Source organism: Oncorhynchus masou, chromosome 27, assembly GCF_036934945.1.
Source record: "Oncorhynchus masou masou isolate Uvic2021 chromosome 27, UVic_Omas_1.1, whole genome shotgun sequence".
Classification (NCBI taxonomy): domain Eukaryota; kingdom Metazoa; phylum Chordata; class Actinopteri; order Salmoniformes; family Salmonidae; genus Oncorhynchus; species Oncorhynchus masou.
The window spans coordinates 17,743,396-17,763,564 of NC_088238.1; the positions used below are offsets into that span (position 1 = coordinate 17,743,396).

At 44.2% G+C, this 20,169-nt stretch overlaps 1 protein-coding gene across 1 annotated transcript in view; it reads left to right on the plus strand.

Annotated features, from left to right (window-relative positions):
- The window catches only part of LOC135515701 (staphylococcal nuclease domain-containing protein 1-like), a 434,912-nt gene continuing 414,743 nt past the window's right edge, over positions 1–20,169 (plus strand). The window contains 10 exon segments of the mRNA XM_064939384.1: positions 1–246; positions 8,684–8,833; positions 9,762–9,882; positions 10,174–10,255; positions 13,319–13,479; positions 14,893–14,984; positions 16,048–16,206; positions 16,527–16,633; positions 17,748–17,785; positions 17,788–17,837. Of these exon segments, the coding sequence (XP_064795456.1) occupies positions 34–246; positions 8,684–8,833; positions 9,762–9,882; positions 10,174–10,255; positions 13,319–13,479; positions 14,893–14,984; positions 16,048–16,206; positions 16,527–16,633; positions 17,748–17,785; positions 17,788–17,837 (1,173 nt within the window). The 5' untranslated portion in view covers positions 1–33.

Genomic DNA, 20,169 nt, shown 5'->3' on the forward strand with positions numbered 1-20,169 from the left:
TCCTGTACCCGGAAAAGTAACTCTTTGACGTGTATGCATGGTACCGTGTGCTTCCGGTATAGCGTGTGTTCACAGTTATCCAGCCTTTTCCTCTTGGGTTTCAATAGAACAGTCACTTTGGACTCCCGGCTCCTTACCTGTTTCCCCCTAAACGGCGTATCTAACTTTGTGGACATGGCATCATCAGTTTCGGCACAGGCGAATCCTGCTCCGGTTGCGGCGCTCCAGAGAGGAATAGTCAAGATGGTAGGAACATATGGATGAAGAGTGTGGGACTCGGGATGATGCTAACAGCTTGTTAGCTTTCGATTAACGAGCTAGCTACGATAGCCAACTTGTGGGGGATTCAACTTCTCATTGTCGTGGGATTTTACTTGTTAGAAAAGTACTATTCAATGTCGTGTTCAAAGACACTGTTGGCTAGCTAACACTGTTAGCTAACTAGAACCACAAATTGACTCAATGTTGCAGTTTAGGATTAGCAACGTACATTGAGGAGTTGACAGGGTTTGTGTAAAAGGTGCTAACTAACGGTACTGTAGTAAACATTGCATTGCTCAATGAAACTATTGAGACAAACAAGCAAGAGGGAGTTGGTTGTCCTACAGAAGTGCTTGAATGAGGTGTTTAGGAAAATACCTTTACCGTAGGAACCTTTTTTGCGAGTGTTTGAACTATCTGGAGCCAGTTTAAGTTGCAACAAGACAACTTTTTTTGCACATTAATTGTTGGCAGATGTTAAAATCATGACCCCCGTCCTAGCAAAATTGCTTGGTTAACCTCGGCTATGGGGTTCATGTAGCTAGGTTACTGTAGCCAGATAAACCTGCACTAGCTTAGCTAGCTAGGAGTGTTCAAAGTTCGTGTCCTGGTGAGCGCGTGCAGCTGTATCGTGGCTAAACTCTGATTTATGGTTCTGGAACGGAGCTAGCTGGCATTATTTGATTCCAATCTCCACACACAACATCCAAATGGTTAGCTAGCTATCATAGCTAGCTAGCTTTCACGTTAGAGTATGTCCGTCAACTCGAAAAATTGACACTACTATCAAAATAAAATTTTAGTTTGAGACGAATTAGATAAGTTACCTATTTCCAAAAAGTGTGGCAAAAATATCAAACGGTTGAAACATTTTGCCTTCAGTGTAGTTTGGTCAGCAAGTCCTGCTGCTCAGAAGAGACCACGAGAAACTGACACGTATTCCTCGCCCCCCTTAAACTCCCTCGGTAGTGGAAGCAAGCAGCAGCAGTTGTAGTATCTATAGCTACAGTGGTCCAAAGTAACCCCAAATGATTTAGCATGCACAGTCTCATTCTACATCTAAGCGATTTCTAGAGTCTAGTATTCGGCTTGCTAAATCGTTTGGGGTTACTTTGGGCCTTGCATTTAATCACATTCCCGATTTTTTGGCAATTACTCATTTTACTTCCTCTCTCGGTGGGCCAGTCTATACCGTTTCCAGTTTGTATTCGAGGTGATAGATGTTCTGTGTGCCTGTCTCATTTCCTGAAAAGCATTTTCAGTAATCAGATTCAGGCCACAGTTTATCTAATCTAGTGTGATATGTATAGGCTAGCTACAGCAGATATGGCTACAAGCTATCATACAACACTCAGACAATTCAGAGCTGTAGGATTCTTCTCCCACCCACTGTAGTTACTGACGGAAAGGCCTGTTTTTTTGAGTATACATTAATTATAGACTGCCTGCCACTGCCTACATGTCCCCCATAGACTTATGTTTCCTCTGGTGAGGGTAAACAAGTGAGTGGTCACCTTGGGAATAAGGGAAGTGTGTGGTATGAGACAGTTACAGTAAGGGATAGATTGACATTTACAGGATGGTTGGTTACCTGGAGGAAAATGGGGGAGGGTCATGCTTTTTCAATTTCAATCAAGTGGAGGGTTTAGTTTTTACAAAAGTGTAGCCTAGGGGAGGGTCATGTAATTGATGAAATATCAATAGTTCTCAGTGTTGTAGTATTAGTTGCTTATTAGGGCACACATCAATATATAGCCTATGTCACCCCTCATCTCTGATTTTCTCCAAAATGCACCATCTTGTGTGCAGACTAGCCTATAGATTATGTTCTGCTCAGTTTGAGTGTGAAGATGAGGACCGGAGGGCAACTTTGATAGCTTTCCACTACTATAATTGTTTTTAACAAAATCAATCTGTTTCTGGCCATTTATGTATTTGTTAGTTATTGACCTCACAATAAGACAGATTCAAGTAACTTTCGTTGTGGTGCTAAAACATGAAGTTGCAGCCGCGGAAATGGACAGCTCATGGTGCTGAAAGTGGGCAAATTCGACTAGGCATAATTCATTTTAACCGTCTTCATTTTAATTAGAATTTACTAACAACGAGGGCTTTGTATTGTAGCCTATTTCTTCCTATTTAAGAAAGAGGTACCTGTTTGACAGATGAAATTAGGTATCTGCTCCACCCCCCCCATGCACCCTTTAAATAACCTACCTCCGTGTCAGTGAAGGGCTGTTAAGTTAAAATCTAGAATTGAGGGGGTATGAGAGGGTACGCCATTGGCCTACCCTTAATTAAAGCCAATGTGGAAAAAGTACAGGCCTACCCCTTGTTAGCTTCATTTTGAAGAAAATAAAACTGATCTGGTGATATAAACTGATGTATAACAACGCTTTGATCCACAATGCTTTATGCTAGAAATGAGCTGTAAAACACCTGGGAAAGACGTGATGAATATGGGGATATCACTGTTTTGTTGCTTTGACATTTTGAGACGGAGCTACAACCTATAGCCGAGAAGAAAAAATGGACTTTGTTTGGGAAGAAATCAAATTCTGTCACTATCAATTGATTAAGCTATTCACTTTCTATACAATAGAAGATGTTTAAACCCGGACAGCTTTCAGGGAAACACTTGTGATCTTCTCTTACTGGGTTAAGCAATGGAAGAAAAGGAGCCAGCAGTTAAAGCTGACATTTTCTGTGTTGGTCGGCCTTCTCTGTCTGGGGTGGAAAGGTCGGTCAAACTTTTGAAAGTACCATGCTCAGATTCCTACTGACGTCTCAGATTTAATTATTTGCAAACAGGGACAGTTTAGTTGCGAACAAGACACATGGATTTGGCATTGGAGAAATATAATAAAATTAGTCAAATTAACACATTGGCCTATCACTCTGTCTGTCCTTTGTCTGTCATTTTGGTAATTTGTAGTGTATTCAAAAAATATTCAGCAAATATGTAGAATTCCATTTAAATGTTTAAGGCATTTTTTTTCTCTGGTCTGCAAATACGATTATAGTCAAGCAATGCTTTTACTAGTGAGTAGATCTTTCTTCCTTCGCTCTTGTCCACAGTGGTCTGCGAACACACAACCTTCTGGCCTGCGCTATTAAAATTACTGCGTTGCCATGTAATACGTCAAGGACAAAGAACCGTTTCTAAAACTGCATATTTGTCCAAGAAATTAGAGTAAATGATAGACCTGTTCTCTGCTATCCACTTTTAATGATTATTTTGGGTATAAGGGAGGTTCACTTGTTTTTTCCCAAGTGTTCTAGGAGGGTTTAGGTCAAATATGGGTGTCCCGAGTGGCGCAGCGGTCTAAGGCACTGCTTCTTATTGGAAGAGGTTTCACAACACTCCCTGGTTCAAATCCAGTCTGTATCACATCTGGCCGTGATCGGGAGTCACATAGGGCGGTGCACAATTGACCCAGCGTCATCCGGGGTAGGCCGTCATTGTAAATGAGAATGTATTCTTAACTGACTTGCCTAGTTAAATAAAGGTTTAAATTAAAATAACTCCCTAAAGTTATTTTTAGAGGAGATGATTTGTTGTGCAGCATCTGGCTAGGTCAGATTGAAGAGCATAGAGAATTGAGGTCTGGTTGTTGAGGGATCTTCCCTGAAGACTTGGCTCTTTGTCACATACAGTGGGGCAAAAAAGTATTTATTCAGCCACCAATTGTGCAAGTTCTCCCACTTAAAAAGATGAGAGGCCTGTGATTTTCATCATAGGTACACTTCAACTATGACAGACAAAATTAGGGAAAAAAATCCAGAAAATCACATTGTAGGATTTTTAATGAATTTATTTGCAAATTATGGTGGACAATAAGTATTTGGTCACCTACAAACAAGAAGGATTTCAGGCTCTCACAGACCTGTAACTTCTTCTTTAAGAGGCTTCTCTGTCCTCCACTCGTTACCTGTATTAATGGCACCTGTTTGAACTTGTTATCAGTATAAAAGACACCTGTCCATAACCTCAAACAGTCACACTCCAAACTCCACTATGGCCAAGACCAAAGAGCTGTCAAAGGACACCAGAAACAAAATTGTAGACCTGCACCAGGCTGGGAAGACTGAATCTGCAATAGGTAAGCAGCTTGGTTTGAAGAAATCGACTGTGAGAACAATTATTAGGAAATGGAAGACATACAAGACCACTGATAATCTCCCTTGATCTGGGATTCCACGCAAGATCTCACCCTGTGGGGTCAAAATGATCACGAGCGGTGAGCAAAAATCCCAGAACCACATGGGGGACCTAGTGAATGACCTGCAGAGAGCTGGGACCAAAGTAACAAAGCCTACCATCAGTAACACACTACGCCGCCAGGGACTCAAATCCTGCAATGCCAGACGTGTCCCCCTGCTTAAGCCAGTACATGTCCAGGCCCGTCTGAAGTTTGCTGGAGAGCATTTGGATGATCCAGAAGAAGATTGAGAGAATGTCATATGGTCAGATGAAACCAAAATATAACTTTTTGGTAAAAACTCAACTCGTCATGTTTGGAGGACAAAGAATGCTGAGTTGCATCCAAAGAACACCATACCTACTGTGACGCATGGGGGTGGAAACATCATGCTTTGGGGCTGTTTTTCTGCAAAAGGACCAGGATGACTGATCCGTATAAAGGAAAGAATGAATGGGGCCATGTATCATGAGATTTTGAGTGAAAACCTCTTTCCATCAGCAAGGGCATTGAAGGTGAAACGTGGCTGGGTCTTTCAGCATGACAATGATCCCAAACACACCGCCCGGGCAACGAAGGAGTGGCTTCGTAAGAAGCATTTCAAGGTCCTGGAGTGGCCAAGCCAGTCTCCAGATCTCAACCCCATAGAAAATCTTTGGATGGAGTTGAAAGTCCGTGTTACCCAGCAACAGCCCCAAAACATCACTGCTCTAAAGGAGATCTGCATGGAGGAATGGGTCAAAATACCAGCAACAGTGTGTGAAAACCTTGTGAAGACTTACAGAAAACGTTTGACTTTGCCAACAAAGGGTATATAACAAAGTATTGAAGTATTTGGTCAATAACAAAAGTTTATTTTCCACCATAATTTGCAAATAAATTCATAAAAAATCCTACAATGTGATTTTCTGGATTTTTTTTTCCCCCTTCATTTTGTCTGTCATAGCTGAAGTGTACCTATGATGAAAATTACAGGCCTCATCTTTTTAAGTGGGAGAACTTGCACAATTGGTGGCTGACTAAATACTTTTCTGCCCCACTTTATGGCTTACAGACTCAGTCCCACTAGTCTTGGTGTAACCTTTGTCTCCTGTTCTTCACTCCTTTCCTTCAAGACTACAAACCTGAGCAGAACAGATATTAGCCTATTTCCACTTATCCAACCCTTTCAAATGTGTGTCTGGGAGGAAAGGAGATGAGGAAGCAAGCCAAAGCCACAGCCCTTGAAACAATAATAAATAATGCAAAATCAAAGTGTTAGTGAAGAAAGTAAAAGTGCAATATGTGCCATGTAAGAAAGCTAACGTTTAAGTTCCTTGCTCAGAACATATGAAAGCTGGTGGTTCCTTTTAACATGAGTCTTCAATATTCCCTGGTAAGAAGTTTTAGGTTGTAGTTATTATAGGAATTATAGGACTATTTCTCTCTATACCATTTGTATTTCATATACCTTTAGATGTTCTTATAGGCACTTTAGTAATGCCAGTGTAACAGTATAGCTTCCGTACCTCTCCTCACTCCTACCTGGGCTCGAACCAGGAACTTAACGACAACAGGCACCCTCGAAGCAGCGTTACCCATGCAGAGCAAGGGGAACAACTACCTCAAGTCTCAGAGCGAGTGATGTTTGAAACGCTTTTAGTGCGCACCCGCTAACTAGCTAGCCATTTCACATCACATCGTTACACCAGCCTAATCTCAGGAGTTGATAGGCTGGAAGTCATAAACAGCAGCGATGCTGGCAAAACGCGAAAGTGCTGTTTGAATGAATCCTTATGAGCCTGCTGGTGCCTACCATCGCTCAGTCAGACTGCTCTATCAAATATTATATATTTGTCTTAATTATTGAATGTTATAAAGTCTAGTTCGCAACGAGCCAGGCGGCCCAAACTCTTGCATATACAGAATGCAAGAGAACTGACAGAATTTCACCTGGTTAATATTGCCTGGTTACCTGGATTTCTTTTAGCTAAATATGCCAGTTTAAAAAGATAAACTTCTGTTTATTGATTTTAAGAAAGGCATTGGTGTTTATGGTAAGATGCACGTTGGAGCAACGACAATCCTTTTTCGCAAATGTGCACTGCATCAATTATATGCAACGCCAGGACACGCTAGATGAACTAGTAATATCATCAACCATGTGTAATTATAACTAGTGATTATGATTGATTACGTTTCATGCTAGCTAGCAACTTACCTTGGCTTCTTACTGCATTTGCGTAACAGTCTCCTCGTGAGGCAGGTGGTTAGAGCTTTTGACTAGTTAACTGTAAGGTTGCAAGATTAGATCCCCCAAGCTGACAAGGTAAAAATCTGTTGTTCTGCCCCTGAGCAAGGCAGTTAACCCACCGTTCCTAGGCCGTCATTGAAAATAAGAATGTGTTCTGAACTGACTTGCCTAGTTAAATAAAGATTATATAAAGGTGTAAAAAAAAATACAGATTTCCGATTGTTATGAACTTGAAATCGGCCCCAATTAAACGGCCATTCTGATTAATCGGCCAACCTCCACTCACTACTATCGCTGCCGTTACCACCACTCACTACCGTCGCTGCCGTTGCCACCACTCACTACCGTCGCTGCCGTTGCCACCACTCACTACTGTCGCTGCCGTTGCCACCACTCACTACTGTCGCTGCCGTTGCCACCACTCACTACTGTCGCTGCCGTTGCCACCACTCACTACTGTCGCTGCCGTTGCCACCACTCACTACTGTCGCTGCCGTTGCCACCACTCACTACTGTCGCTGCCGTTGCCACCACTCACTACTGTCGCTGCCGTTGCCACCACTCACTACTGTCGCTGCCGTTGCCACTACTGTCGCTGCCGTTGCCACTACTGTCGCTGCCGTTGCCACTACTGTCGCTGCCGTTGCCACTACTGCCGTTGCCACTACTGCCGTTGTCACTACTGCCGCTTGTCACTACTGTCGCTGCCGTTGCCACTACTGTCACTACTGTTGCTGCCATTGTCACTACTGTCGCTGCACTACTGTCGCTGCCGTTGCCACCACTACTGTCGCTGCCGTTGCCACTACTGTCGCTGCCGTTGCCACCACTCACTACTGTCGCTGCCGTTGCCACTACTGTCGCTGCCGTTGTCACTACTGTCGCTGCCGTTGCCACTACTGTCGCTGCCACTACTGCCGCTGCCGTGGCCACTACTGCCGTTGCCACTACTGCCGTTGCCACTACTGCCGTTGTCACTACTGTCACTGCCGTTGCCACCACTCACTACTGTCGCTGCCGTTGCCACCACTCACTACTGTCGCTGCCGTTGCCACTATTACTTCACCACCGCTGTTATTATTGCTATTACTACTGCTATTATTGCTATTATTGCTATTACTACTGCTATTATCACCATTTTTTATATTACCACTACTGCTATTACTACTGCTATTATCACCATTTTTTATATTACCACTACTGCTATTACTACTACTATTATCACTACTGCTACTCTTACTATTACCACTATTACTACTGCTATTACTACTGCTATTACTATCACTACTGCTATTATTACTATTCCCACTACTGCTATTACTATCACTACTGCTATTATTACTATTCCCACTACTGCTATTATTACTATTCCCACTATTGCTATCACTACTGCTATTGCTATCGCTACTGCTATCGCTACTGCTATCGCTACTGCTATCGCTACTGCTATCGCTACTGCTATCGCTACTGCTATCGCTACTGCTATCGCTACTGCTATCGCTACTGCTACTGCTATTGCTATCGCTACTGCTATTGCTATTGCTATCGCTACTGCTATTGCTATCGCTACTGCTATTGCTATCGCTACTGCTATCGCTACTGCTATTGCTATCGCTACTGCTATTGCTATCGCTACTGCTATTGCTACTGCTATTGCTACTGCTATTACTACTGCTATTACTATCACTACTGCTATTACTATTATCACTATTACTACAGCTGCTACAACTAGACTATATACAGTCATTCTCTTTTATCACAACTGTTTTTCCTCCACCTCCATGGAATACTGTTGAGTTCTGAGAGAATTTGTGAAAATTATAAGCACTACCAAAACATCTACTTCCATATCAGCCCATTAAGTCTAGCTTATAGACATTCTAATAATTGTGCCTGGTCTTACCTACCACTGCTACAATGCAAATAACCCTGGTCTTTCCCCTAATAGCCTAATGCTAATATTTACTGTGATGTTCCCCTCTTCCAGGTCTTGTCAGGATGTGCAATAATCGTGAGGGGCCAGCCACGGGGAGGCCCGCCCCCGGAGCGTCAGATCAACCTGAGCAACATCCGTACCGGAGCGCTAGCTCGCCGCGCCCCCCAGAGCCAGCCCGACCAAAAGGACACCCCTGACGAGGTGAGTTGAAGCACTTCAACCAATCACTGACAGAGGGCTGGTCCATTAATGAAGAAGAGTGAGGGGGGTAGACGTTGTATTGAGATTCACCTTCCAACAAGTCAACAACCCTAAGCACACAGCCAAGGTGACGCAGGAGTCTCTGAATGTCCTGCGCAGCGACGCTCCCCATCCAACCTGGCAGACCTCGAAAGGATCTGCAGACAAAAATGGGAGAAACTCCCCAAATACAGGCGTGCCAAGCTTGTAGCGTCATACCCAAGTAGACTCGAGGCTGTAATCGCTACCAAAGGTGCTTCAACAAAGTACTGAGTAAAGGGTCTGAATACTTATGTAAATGTCATTCTGTTTATTTTTAATAAATAAATATTTTTGCTTTGTCATTTCGGGGTATTGTGTGTAGATTGAAATTTAATATATTTTAGAATAAGGCAGTAATATAACAATGTGGAAAAAGTCAAGGGGTCTGAATACTTTCTGAATGCACTCTGAGTCCCATCTGCCTTGCTTTTATAAGGGAAAATAAGAAATGGTTGTTTTTGGTCAGGGTCATAGAGCATAACAGAGGCTGCTTGTGGACGAAAGGCTGTGTTAGCATGGGAAGCGACATTTGAGGCCTTACACCATTTTAATGTCGTCAACTGGGTGGTACATCCAACTTCATTGGCTGATCCCACCTGGTGACTATGTTGGAGTCATGTCCAACTGGGTCATCAGGAGGGATCAGCCAATTGTGTAAAAGTGAAATTGACTACATCAAAATGGAGATTGCGCCTCCCTTGTGGTCACAGATGCAATAATGGCAAAGATGATTCCTGTCTCTCTGGTCTTGGTCTGTAAATTAATTGTGGGTGATTGATTATTTGGTGCCCCTAGTGGTATAACATTGACCCGTTGATCATGGCTATCGGTCTTCTTTCCCTTGCAGCCCTATGCCTTCCAGGCCAGAGAGTTCCTGCGCAAGATGCTGATTGGGAAGGAGGTATGCTTCACAGTGGAGGTCAAGACTGCTCTGGGCAGAGAATACGGCATGGTGTACCTGGGCAGAGGTGAGAAGACCACCAGACATTTTCACAGGTCTGGCCATAAATAGAGGCCAGAGTTACTACTAGTTGGGGAAAAACGTCACTACATCACTGGTGCACTATCTGTCTATATCCCATAGGGATATTTTTCCATTCAGGGATAGGATTTCAATTCCCTCCTTGAATTGACCGCATTTGCGTTGATCGAGTGAATGGACTCTTTTTTTTCATGCTGTGAACCCTCATACAACCCACTTTGTCCTTTACTAAAACTCTCTGTTTCTTTTGTGTTAAATCCTCTGTCGCTCTCTCTAGACACCACCGGTGAGAACATCGCTGAATCTCTGGTGAACGAGGGCCTCGCCACCGTCCGCAGGGAAGGAATCCGGGGCAACAAGTAAGACTCAGCAGTGCTGTGATATCACAAGCAACAGGGTGCATCAGTCTTTTAACAGGGTGTTGATTGACTTACAAAGGCTTTAATCAGCCCCATGGAGATTTGAAGTGGTGGTAACCAGGGAAACACAACACAGTCAATTTGTCACAGTAGAATTTGCCGTTGTTATATGCGTATGATGATGGACTAAACATCAGTCATCTGTCTGTTACATCTTTGATTCTTTCCCTATTGTGGCAGCACACTCTCTACTTGCCGTGATACCACAATTGTGATGTCACAAAACAACACTTGCACTATGACAGAGATTAGAAAATAGTGTGACTATCACCGCGGTACCTGTTGTCACAATGGGCTGCATGTATTATTGTTGACACTATGCCACTGCACATAGAATTCCTCCCCCCACCACCACCTTGAGGGTTTCAGTTAAGGTGTGAGTCCAGGTGGTGGCAGTGTTGCCCTGCAGAAACATTGAGGCTTTCCCACTGATCGGCAGTCTCAAAAACCTCTGTCATACATAACATAAAGCTCACCGGTCTAATAACTGTCCCAAAACATCCTTTCACCTCTGAGTGATTGATCACCCCCTAGTGGGCTTGACTGGGCGCTACAAGAGTTCAGTGCTGTGAAACCTGTGTTTTCACTGTGGGTACCAGATGAATGAATAAATAGTCTGCCTGCATATTTTGGACCTAATGACTCGTTTCAAGCATTCCACGCAATGGCTTGGAACAGGCTTTAATTTAAACGCCTCTACGCAGGCTGTCGTTTGGCCCAAATGGGGTGGCTATTATGGTGGGAGGGCTGGGAGACGAGCAGACCCTTATTCATTAGCCTGGCGATTGCTCTTGACGATCACCCCAATCGGAGGGCGATGATGATGATTTGAAAAGGAGCGGGCGAGCACATGTTCCGAACCTGGCTGTCCGTGGCGCCCAAACTATGCCAGGCGCCAATTAACAGAAGGCCCGGGCCGCATGCCAACCATCCTCTCCTCGCTGCTACAGCAAGCTGCTGGGGCACACTCACACACAATTCCACTACACAGATCTCCTCTTCAAACACTTTCTGTGTCTTCCAAGGGAACCCGACCATGGGGCCACCACCACTGCCTGAGGATTTTGGCAGGCTCCTCCTGGCCAATGAGAAAGTAGGTTGTCTCTCTGGCTGTGGCTGTTTTGTTAAACTACTGAAAGGGGGAAGGGGAGCGTTGTGGTTTATGTAACCACACCGACCGGCGGTGAGGGAATCCAAATTAGCATTGGTACCACTGCTTCACAACTATTGATCCTTTAAACTGCGATCCCCAGTGGCTAAACTGCTGAGGGGTGCCTCTTCTGGACCACATTCTTCAATGTCCAGTGCTTCTGTTTCTGTCTGCTGTATTTGTCAGATTTTCGGTGCCAGATACACTTGATTTTATATGCTCTCATCACACAGTACCAGGTAGGCCACCTCCTGTGTCTTCATTAATCTCTGATCGTCAGCCTAGTCGCATTCTCGCAGTATCTCGCTGTGTCCGTTCAGTATCTGGGCTTGCCTCAAGATGCATCCCAAATGGCACCCTATTCCCTACATAGTGCACTACTTTTATCCAGAACCCTATGGGCCCTGGTCTAAATAAGTGCACTACACCTTAGGGAATTGGCACAGCCTCATATCTGTGGTTTGTGCTGTTAGTCCTAAGTAGCTTAAGTGCAATTGACTTTCTGTAGGCTTTTTAGTCTGGCCCAGAAAGTTAATGTTCTCTATTCTTGCTTCGGTAAGCAAGAAACAGTTTTTTATTTCAGTTGGGATTTGTGTCTAGAACAGTCGAAGGAATGGGGGGAGACGTACTGGTGGTGTTGGGCGCCAGTCCAATGCTGCAATTACGAGCTGTTTCAGAACACTCAGACTCTCTCTTTGTGTGTGAGATGTGTTTTAATTGAGTACCACTTTGTGCCGCTTTCTTTCTAAACCTAGCACCCACTCTCCCTTTCAGACAGCATCAATGTAAAAAGGCTCAATTTACACAGTGCACATTTCAACAAAGAACCCAGTCCCACTATCTCACTCTCCATTTCTCATATCAGTCATGGGCAAGCCTCACTTCTCCACTCCATAAAAAACTTGTTAAAAGTCTTCACACGACGACGGAAAACAATTAAGAAAAGGGGGAAAAAATGCGGAAAAAGCTGATGGTCTTTCAAGATAACGGTCGCCATTTTTGTTTTGAACCAGCGTAGAATTAATTGAAACATATCACCCGCCTTGCCTGCTTGAGGGAGTTGTTGAGTGCCATGTTGTCTTCAAAGAGCCCTCTGATCTTTGTTAGAGGCCCAGTCTGACGATCAACAGGCTGAACCTGAAAGCTCATGCAGATGGAAGTGAAACTGGGGAGTTGTGTACTTGGCCATCTACCAGGTGTCTGAAACTCATGTTGGTGTTTAGGCAAATGGAGGAAGTTGTGGTGCCTAAAGTTTCCCCTTGAATCTCCCTTCTGTTTTTGGTTGATCAACCGTTGCCTATCCCCCAAGTATTACGTGGCCACTGGCCCTCATGTCACAGCTAAATGCTAATTTTGTGGCTCTAGAAACACTGTTTTTATTGAATTGGTGTGGCTCATGAAAGCATAACCATACATTTGGGAACCATTGCTCTTTTTGACCCTAATTTATCTGAAAGGATTTAAAAGCACAACATAGCAGAACTGTGTTGTATGTCCACCTAGCCAGTCTCATCAGTTTAGCCTGAGGGGCGGTAGTAGAACTGCCAGTGCAGCTAGAACTGCTATCTAGTGGCCATGCAGTTCCAGGACTAACACACCCTGAGAGGCTGGCAGTTATCCCCTAAGGCCAAGCTGATGATATAGAGAAGTGGCCCAGTAATGGGAGGTTAGCTAGCATCAGTAGAGGTGTCACCTACTGATGCCCTAACAAGGCACTGTGCTGGGACTGGGCGCTGTGTCAGTAAAAATAACAATTTCAATTGTCTCTAAGATCTGTTCCACCTACTTTATTATAGTTTGAAACGTCAGCCTGTGTGTTATATACTAACCACTTCTTGTCTTGGTGTGTGTAGTCCAGATCAGGCTAGACTGTGTGACCTGGAGGACCAGGCCAAGGCCTCCAAGAAGGGCATGTGGACGGAGGGCGGCGGCACCAACACTGTACGCGACCTCAAGTACATAATCGAGAACCCCCGCAACTTCGTTGACTCCATGCACCAGAAACCTGTCAATGGTATGGCTAACACACACTCATACACCTCATCATTCCTTTTTAGAAGCCCCTGTGTGCACACAACACACAGCTGCATAATCCACCGTTTTGGCTCGCGTTTACCCCCTCCGATGCCTCCATATCTATATCTGACCTGTCATGGCTCCCTAGATGGCACCTCGTGGGCTCATTATGTGACTTTCACCCCCTCTAATGCATTTTTCTCCATTCTGTCCGTGCCACCGCAGCTAACGGCCACTCCCTTTAATTGAGTGGAGAAATGGAGCGGAAGGTTTTTTACCATTCAGCGAGACCGCCCCTGCTGTTTTTAAATGGGCAGTAGCAATCCAGCCGAAACGCATTTAATGTTCCCTCCATTGTGTTCCGCGGGACCGGAATCAGAATACTAATTTCCCCGGTCTGGATTATGGCGGATCACCTCATCAGACTGTGTTCGTTCAGCCCCCAAACACCCAAAACACGATTTACAGATCAAATTTAGCTGGCTTTCACACCAAAAGTGATTTTTGGAGGTCAGGGTGACAACAGAAGAAGAGTGACAGAAGACATTCTGTAACCCACCAGAGCAGGATGTAATCAACATGTACTGTTAACACCCTCCATAGAGTAGAGGAATGAGGTGAAGGTCATCCTGTTGATGGATACATTTGACCACTGACCTTTAAGGCATAATACAGTATAGAACTGAATCCATAGATCCTGTTAGTGTCCTGATTCTATGAATCTACTGTAGCCCCGGCTCTGTGTAGAACTGAATCCATAGATCCTGTTAGTGTCCTGATTCTATGAATCTACTGTAGCCCCGGCTCTGTGTAGAACTGAATCCATAGATCCTGTTAGTGTCCTGATTCTATGAATCTACTGTAGCCCTGGCTCTGTGTAGAACTGAATCCATAGATCCTGTTGGCTCTGTGTAGAACTGAATCCATAGATCCTGTTAGTGTCCTGATTCTATGAATCTACTGTAGCCCTGGCTCTGTGTAGAACTGAATCCATAGATCCTGTTAGTGTCCTGATTCTATGAATCTACTGTAGCCCTGGCTCTGTGTAGAACTGAATCCATAGATCCTGTTAGTGTCCTGATTCTATGAATCTACTGTAGCCCTGGCTCTGTGTAGAACTGAATCCATAGATCCTGTTAGTGTCCTGATTCTATGAATCTACTGTAGCCCCGGCTCTGTGTAGAACTGAATCCATAGATCCTGTTAGTGTCCTGATTCTATGAATCTACTGTAGCCCCGGCTCTGTGTAGAACTGAGTCTGCTTGACTCTAAAGATAGTCGAACCTATAAAACTGAATGATGAGGTCATAGTAAAATGTTTCCCCTTGTGTAAACAGATGGTTTCATCGTATTAAAAGTTTCAATTGAATGTATGAATACTTTATTTCTGACCCTCGTCTCTCCTCCTCAGCCGTCATTGAGCACGTGCGCGACGGTAGTGTGGTCCGTGCCCTGCTCCTGCCCGACTACTACCTGGTCACGGTCATGCTCTCTGGGGTCAAGGTCAGTCTCTTTGATCGTACTATGACCATAGGATATGTGCTTGTGTGTGTGGTCAACTTTTATAGACTATAGCATATATTCCTTCTGATTTGATTAGCGAATATCCAGTAGTGTAAAATACTTGAAAGTACTACTTAAGTAGTTTTTGGGGTATCTGTACTTTACTTGACTATTTATATTTTTGACAACTTTTACTTCACTACATTTCTAAAGACAATTATGTACTTTTTATGCCATACTTTTTCCCTGACACAAGTATATTTGAAACCAAATACTTTTAGACTTTTACTCAAGTAGTATTTTACTGTGTGACTTACTTGAGTCATTTTCTATTAAGGTATCTTTACTTTTACTCAAGTTTGACAATTGGGTACTTTTTCCACCACTGGAAATATCCCTATATGTTTCTGCAGGGGTTAACTAATCATACTACATCTATCACTTCCTGACTCATAAGGTATGTGAGATGGATGTGATGTTGGCGATTTTCCTTTGTTACTTCCCTATTTGTCCATCCATCTTTTTCTAGGACTCAGTCTTTACCTACGGCCCACTGCAGATAACAAGTCTTTCCCTTCTCACACCTAAGATGTTACAGCTGTTTGAAGCTGTTCTTCTGTCTGCTTGGTGTTTTAGTGCCCAATCTCCTAGCTCTGCTCTGTCTCCCATATCTAGTTTTGTTTGTACTAGAAGGTCTATATGTCATGAGTGTCTCTAGTTTCCCAGATAGTTACTCTAGTTTCTGTATTCTTCTTCTTGGTCCAGTGTTGGTCAGAGTAATGCCAGGGTCGTGGGTTCCACTTCCGCTGTGGTCACATACGCAAATAAATGCACTCCCTGTACTAGAAGGTCTATATGTCATGAGTGTCTCTAGTTTCCCAGATAGTTACTCTAGTTTCTGTATTCTTCTTCTTGGTCCAGTGTTGGTCAGAGTAATGCCAGGGTCGTGGGTTCCACTTCCGCTGTGGTCACATACGCAAATAAATGCACTCCCTGTACTAGAAGTTGCTTTGGATAAGGGTCTACTAAATGGCATATTACATTCTATATATCCTCTCTCCAGTGTCCGACGTTCAAGCGTGAGGCGGACGGCACGGAGTCGCCAGAGCCCTTCGCTGCCGAGGCCAAGTTCTTCACGGAGTCGCGTCTCCTCCAGAGGGACGTGCAGATCATCCTGGAGAGCTGCCCCAACCAGGTCATCCTGGGTACCGTCCTCCACCCGGTGAGACTGACTGACCCCTCACCTATAACCCCTGAGCATTGTACTATACGCAAAGGCTGGTAGCTCGGACTGTCGCTGAAAGCCAGAGGGCGAGGAAGGATCATTTTGAACGTTGCGGAAGTCTGAGGTTGTTGCACTTAACTGTACTCAAAACCTCACATTGTATGAGGTTCTCTGTGAATGTGTGTGAGGGCAGGCAATGTATCTCTTTCTGACCAGCTTACTCTTATCTTTGTTTCCTCAATAGTAGTCAACTCTATAAATAGTGTATCATATAAAGTATTTTATTTTATTCTATGTTCTTGTTGTTTCATCTCCAGAATGGGAACATCACAGAGCTGCTGCTGAAGGAAGGGTTCGCCCGCTGTGTGGACTGGTCCATGGCCGTCTACACCCAGGGGGCAGAGAAACTCCGGGCCGGAGAAAAGTCAGTCCCTTCCCCAACCAAAACCACTACCGCAACATACGTCACAACATGGTCAATCTGTGAATGTGACCACAACCATCCTTATCCTCAACCGTTTTATTATCCAACCAATTAGGGCATGTGGCTAAGTGTGAATACTATACAAATGACTCATTTCTTTCTCATTTGAAGTGAGACTGACAACTTTGTCAGTGTGTTCTGACAAAGGTTTGATTGGAGGACACAATAGCATGCTCACTGGAAAAAGGCTTGCAGTGTAAAATATATGCATACACACACATGTTTGGTCCCATGTTTCGTTAGCTGAAATAAAAGATCCCAGGAATATTCCATATGCACAAAGCTTTTCTCTAAAATGGTGTGCACAAATGTATTTACAACCTTGTTCGTGAGCCTTTCTCCTTTGCCATATCAAGAAGCTGATAATACAGCATGATCATTACACAGGTGCACCTTGTGCTGGGGACAAAAGGCCACTCTAAAATGTCCAGTTTTGTCACACAACACAATGCCACAGATGTCTCAAGTTTTGAGGGAGAGTTCAATTGCCATGGTGACTGCAGGAATGTCTACCACAGCTGTTGCCAGATAATTTAATGTTAATTTCTCTACCATAAGCCACCTCCAACGTTGTTTTGAGAATTTGGCGGTACGTCCAACCGGCCTCGCAACCGCAGACCACGTGTAAACTCGCCAGCCCAGGATCTCTGTAATAAAGCCCTTTAATGAGGTTCTCCAGTGGATGGGCCTGGCGCCCAAGTGGGTGGGCCTATGCCCACCCATGGCTGCGCCCCTGCCCGGTCGTGAAATTCATAGATGAAGGCCTAATGAATTTATTTCAATTGACTGATTTCCTTCATATGAACTACAACTCAGCAAAATCATTGAAATTGTTGCATTTTATATTTTGTTCAGTATATGAAAGGATGTTTTGATATTTACTGAGAATTGTATGAAAGGATGTTTTCTCCACCTTCATTTCTCTTTGAACAGATCTGCTTTTCACATTACCCAAGGTCGTCACATCTTCATTGATGATTCCTCTTCTGTTTGTTTCCTCTCCTCTTTTTGTTGACATATCCCCTTCTAACTGAGTCATCCTTTTGTTTATCAGATCTGCTAAAGAACGTAAAGTGCGTATCTGGAAGGACTACGAGCCCCCACAGCCAACATGGACCAGAAGGACAGGCAGTTTGTGGCCAAGGTAAGAAGACCCTGCATACTACATGGCTTCAGGAGGGTTAGGACTGGGGTTGCATTCCAATCCAAAGGTCGTCCCCTTCCCTTTCCTTGTTCACTCCCTTTCATGAATTTGGAAGCGAGTGACGGTAGAGGGAACAGGAGATGCTTTCTTAACAGTACACAGTCTGTGTTCAATCCATGAGACACTTTGCTTTGGTTGTTAGGGGATGTTTCCCTGGCTACCTCCATGGCTGTGCTTACTGCAGTATTTCCACAACTGTTTATTTCATATTTTTGTCATAGCACTGCACCAAAGGCAGGACCAGTCCTTGAGAGCTCTGACAAAATATGTGCCTCCCCCCCAACAAAAAAAGTCCCAGCACAGAGGTACAAAGAGGAAGGGCTTTAGCAGTGACCTTGAACACTCCCTCCCTAGCCAAATGACTAGAATCGCCTGCCGTTTCTCCAACGTTCCCAGAATGTTCCGGCTCCGCTCGGAGACACGGGATGGGATATTAGTTCTGGATGTTATTGGTATACGGCAGGAGAAATGATTATTGTCTTAATATCACAGAGGAAACTGCCTTGAATCCCAGAGCTGGCCTTGTCAGAGTCCATTACTTCCTACTAAGTAAGACGGAGCCACAAATGGAGCCTCCAGTAATGTAGCTTGGCCTTATTGCTGTTATAAGAGGACACATTATAGCCTCTATTGTTTTAGTGTTACCCTTAAAGCTACAGTCTGTGATTTCAAAAACAGCAAAATCCTTTAAGAATAAAGGAATGTAAATTACCTATTGAACAGATTCCAAAATCCCAGACACTAGCTTTAAGTACTCCCAATATTCAGAAGTTAGGTGTCTTACAAAGTTTGTCTGTTTATATTCTGAATTGAGCCTGCGGTATGGTCATCCTTTGGACAATCTATTTTCTTTAGGTGACACACAAAGCAAGTTGATATAATTCGCTGAAGTAGTAGCTTTTATGATCTGCTTAGATTTTTTTTCAGATCTGTTAGCTGGACTTCTAAGTCCTTGAAATATTCACAGCTGGCCTTTGCTGCGACGGCAACACCTTTTATGTAACCAATCTGCTTACAGAATGAGTTTGTGAAAGAAATCTACACACACACACGCAAAAACTAGCTAAGTTAGTGCATTTTCCCCCTGAGTCAGAGAGAAGACCCTTGTGTTGAAAAAAGGATCAAACATTTATGCATTGGCTTCGGCTGCCCTCAGATCTCCCTGGAAGCTGACATGGGGGAGGAGTGAAGTGTGTAGTGGGAGAGGAATGGGGGAGAGAGAGATATGGGGGGGGGGGAGTAAAGGGGAGTGACAGATAGCGGGGTAGACGGACAGAAGTGATAAAGGAGGGAGGGGAGGGGGGTGGAATTGAGCATTTCCTTCCCTGTGTATTGTTTTTGCAGACAGGCAGGTTCAGTTCCCCAGTAGAGGGATGAGCCCTTGTGCTGGTTCCCAGCATGGTTCCCCATCTCTTCCTCCCCTCCTGCTGTTCTCAGAAAGGGAGTCGTCGGAATAACACTGAGGCCCACCGCCTCAAGTCAGCAGCATGTTAGCAAATTTGTTTAGGGATTAGTGAATTATTGGGTTGCCTTTTTGAGGCAAGCCCCGTCGGCGACGCTGCGTTTGTAAAATGTCACCTTGGCCTTTTCCAACTGCCATTGTTGACTACCTCCAAATGGTGTGGTGGGATAGATAGGTGTTGGTTTTGTGGCGACTTTCATCGTTCGGTTCGGTGGTCAACTGGTACAATGTTTTGTCACGTTGTCAGCTCCCTGAACTGTCATTGGCCAGTTGGGCTCGCTTAACATCCTCATTGGATTGTTTGGTTTGGGCACCTTGAATTCTCATTTGCTGACCTCCCTTTGTTCTATTGGTCCCATGATATTGCAGCCTGTCAACTTTCCTGTCATACTCTCCTTCCCAGTCCTTCTCCCCCTTTCCCTCATTATTTTTCTGGGAAGGGATGGATAGAGTTCAGAGAGAGAGCAGCCCAGAAGGGTATCATACGAAGCAGGTTTGAGAAGTTGGCGAGCTAACTTTGGTCACTTCGGAGTTCAACTCGAGAGAACCAATAATACAAAAGTAACTCAACTTTTAGCCAGGTATGTTTCTATGGCAACAAATCCTTCAGAACTAACCTGCTACGGGGCAGGCTAACTCGGGGCTAAATCCATTGATCCTGAATGAAATGTCTGCTCTGCGAGCTAAGGACCAATGAAGTCAGATTCCCGTTCTCTTGCAAAGATTTTATTTACTTTTTTAAATGTATTTTTTAAATAGTAATGTTAAAATATATCACAGAATGAATTTGAAACTTTATGCAATGTAACA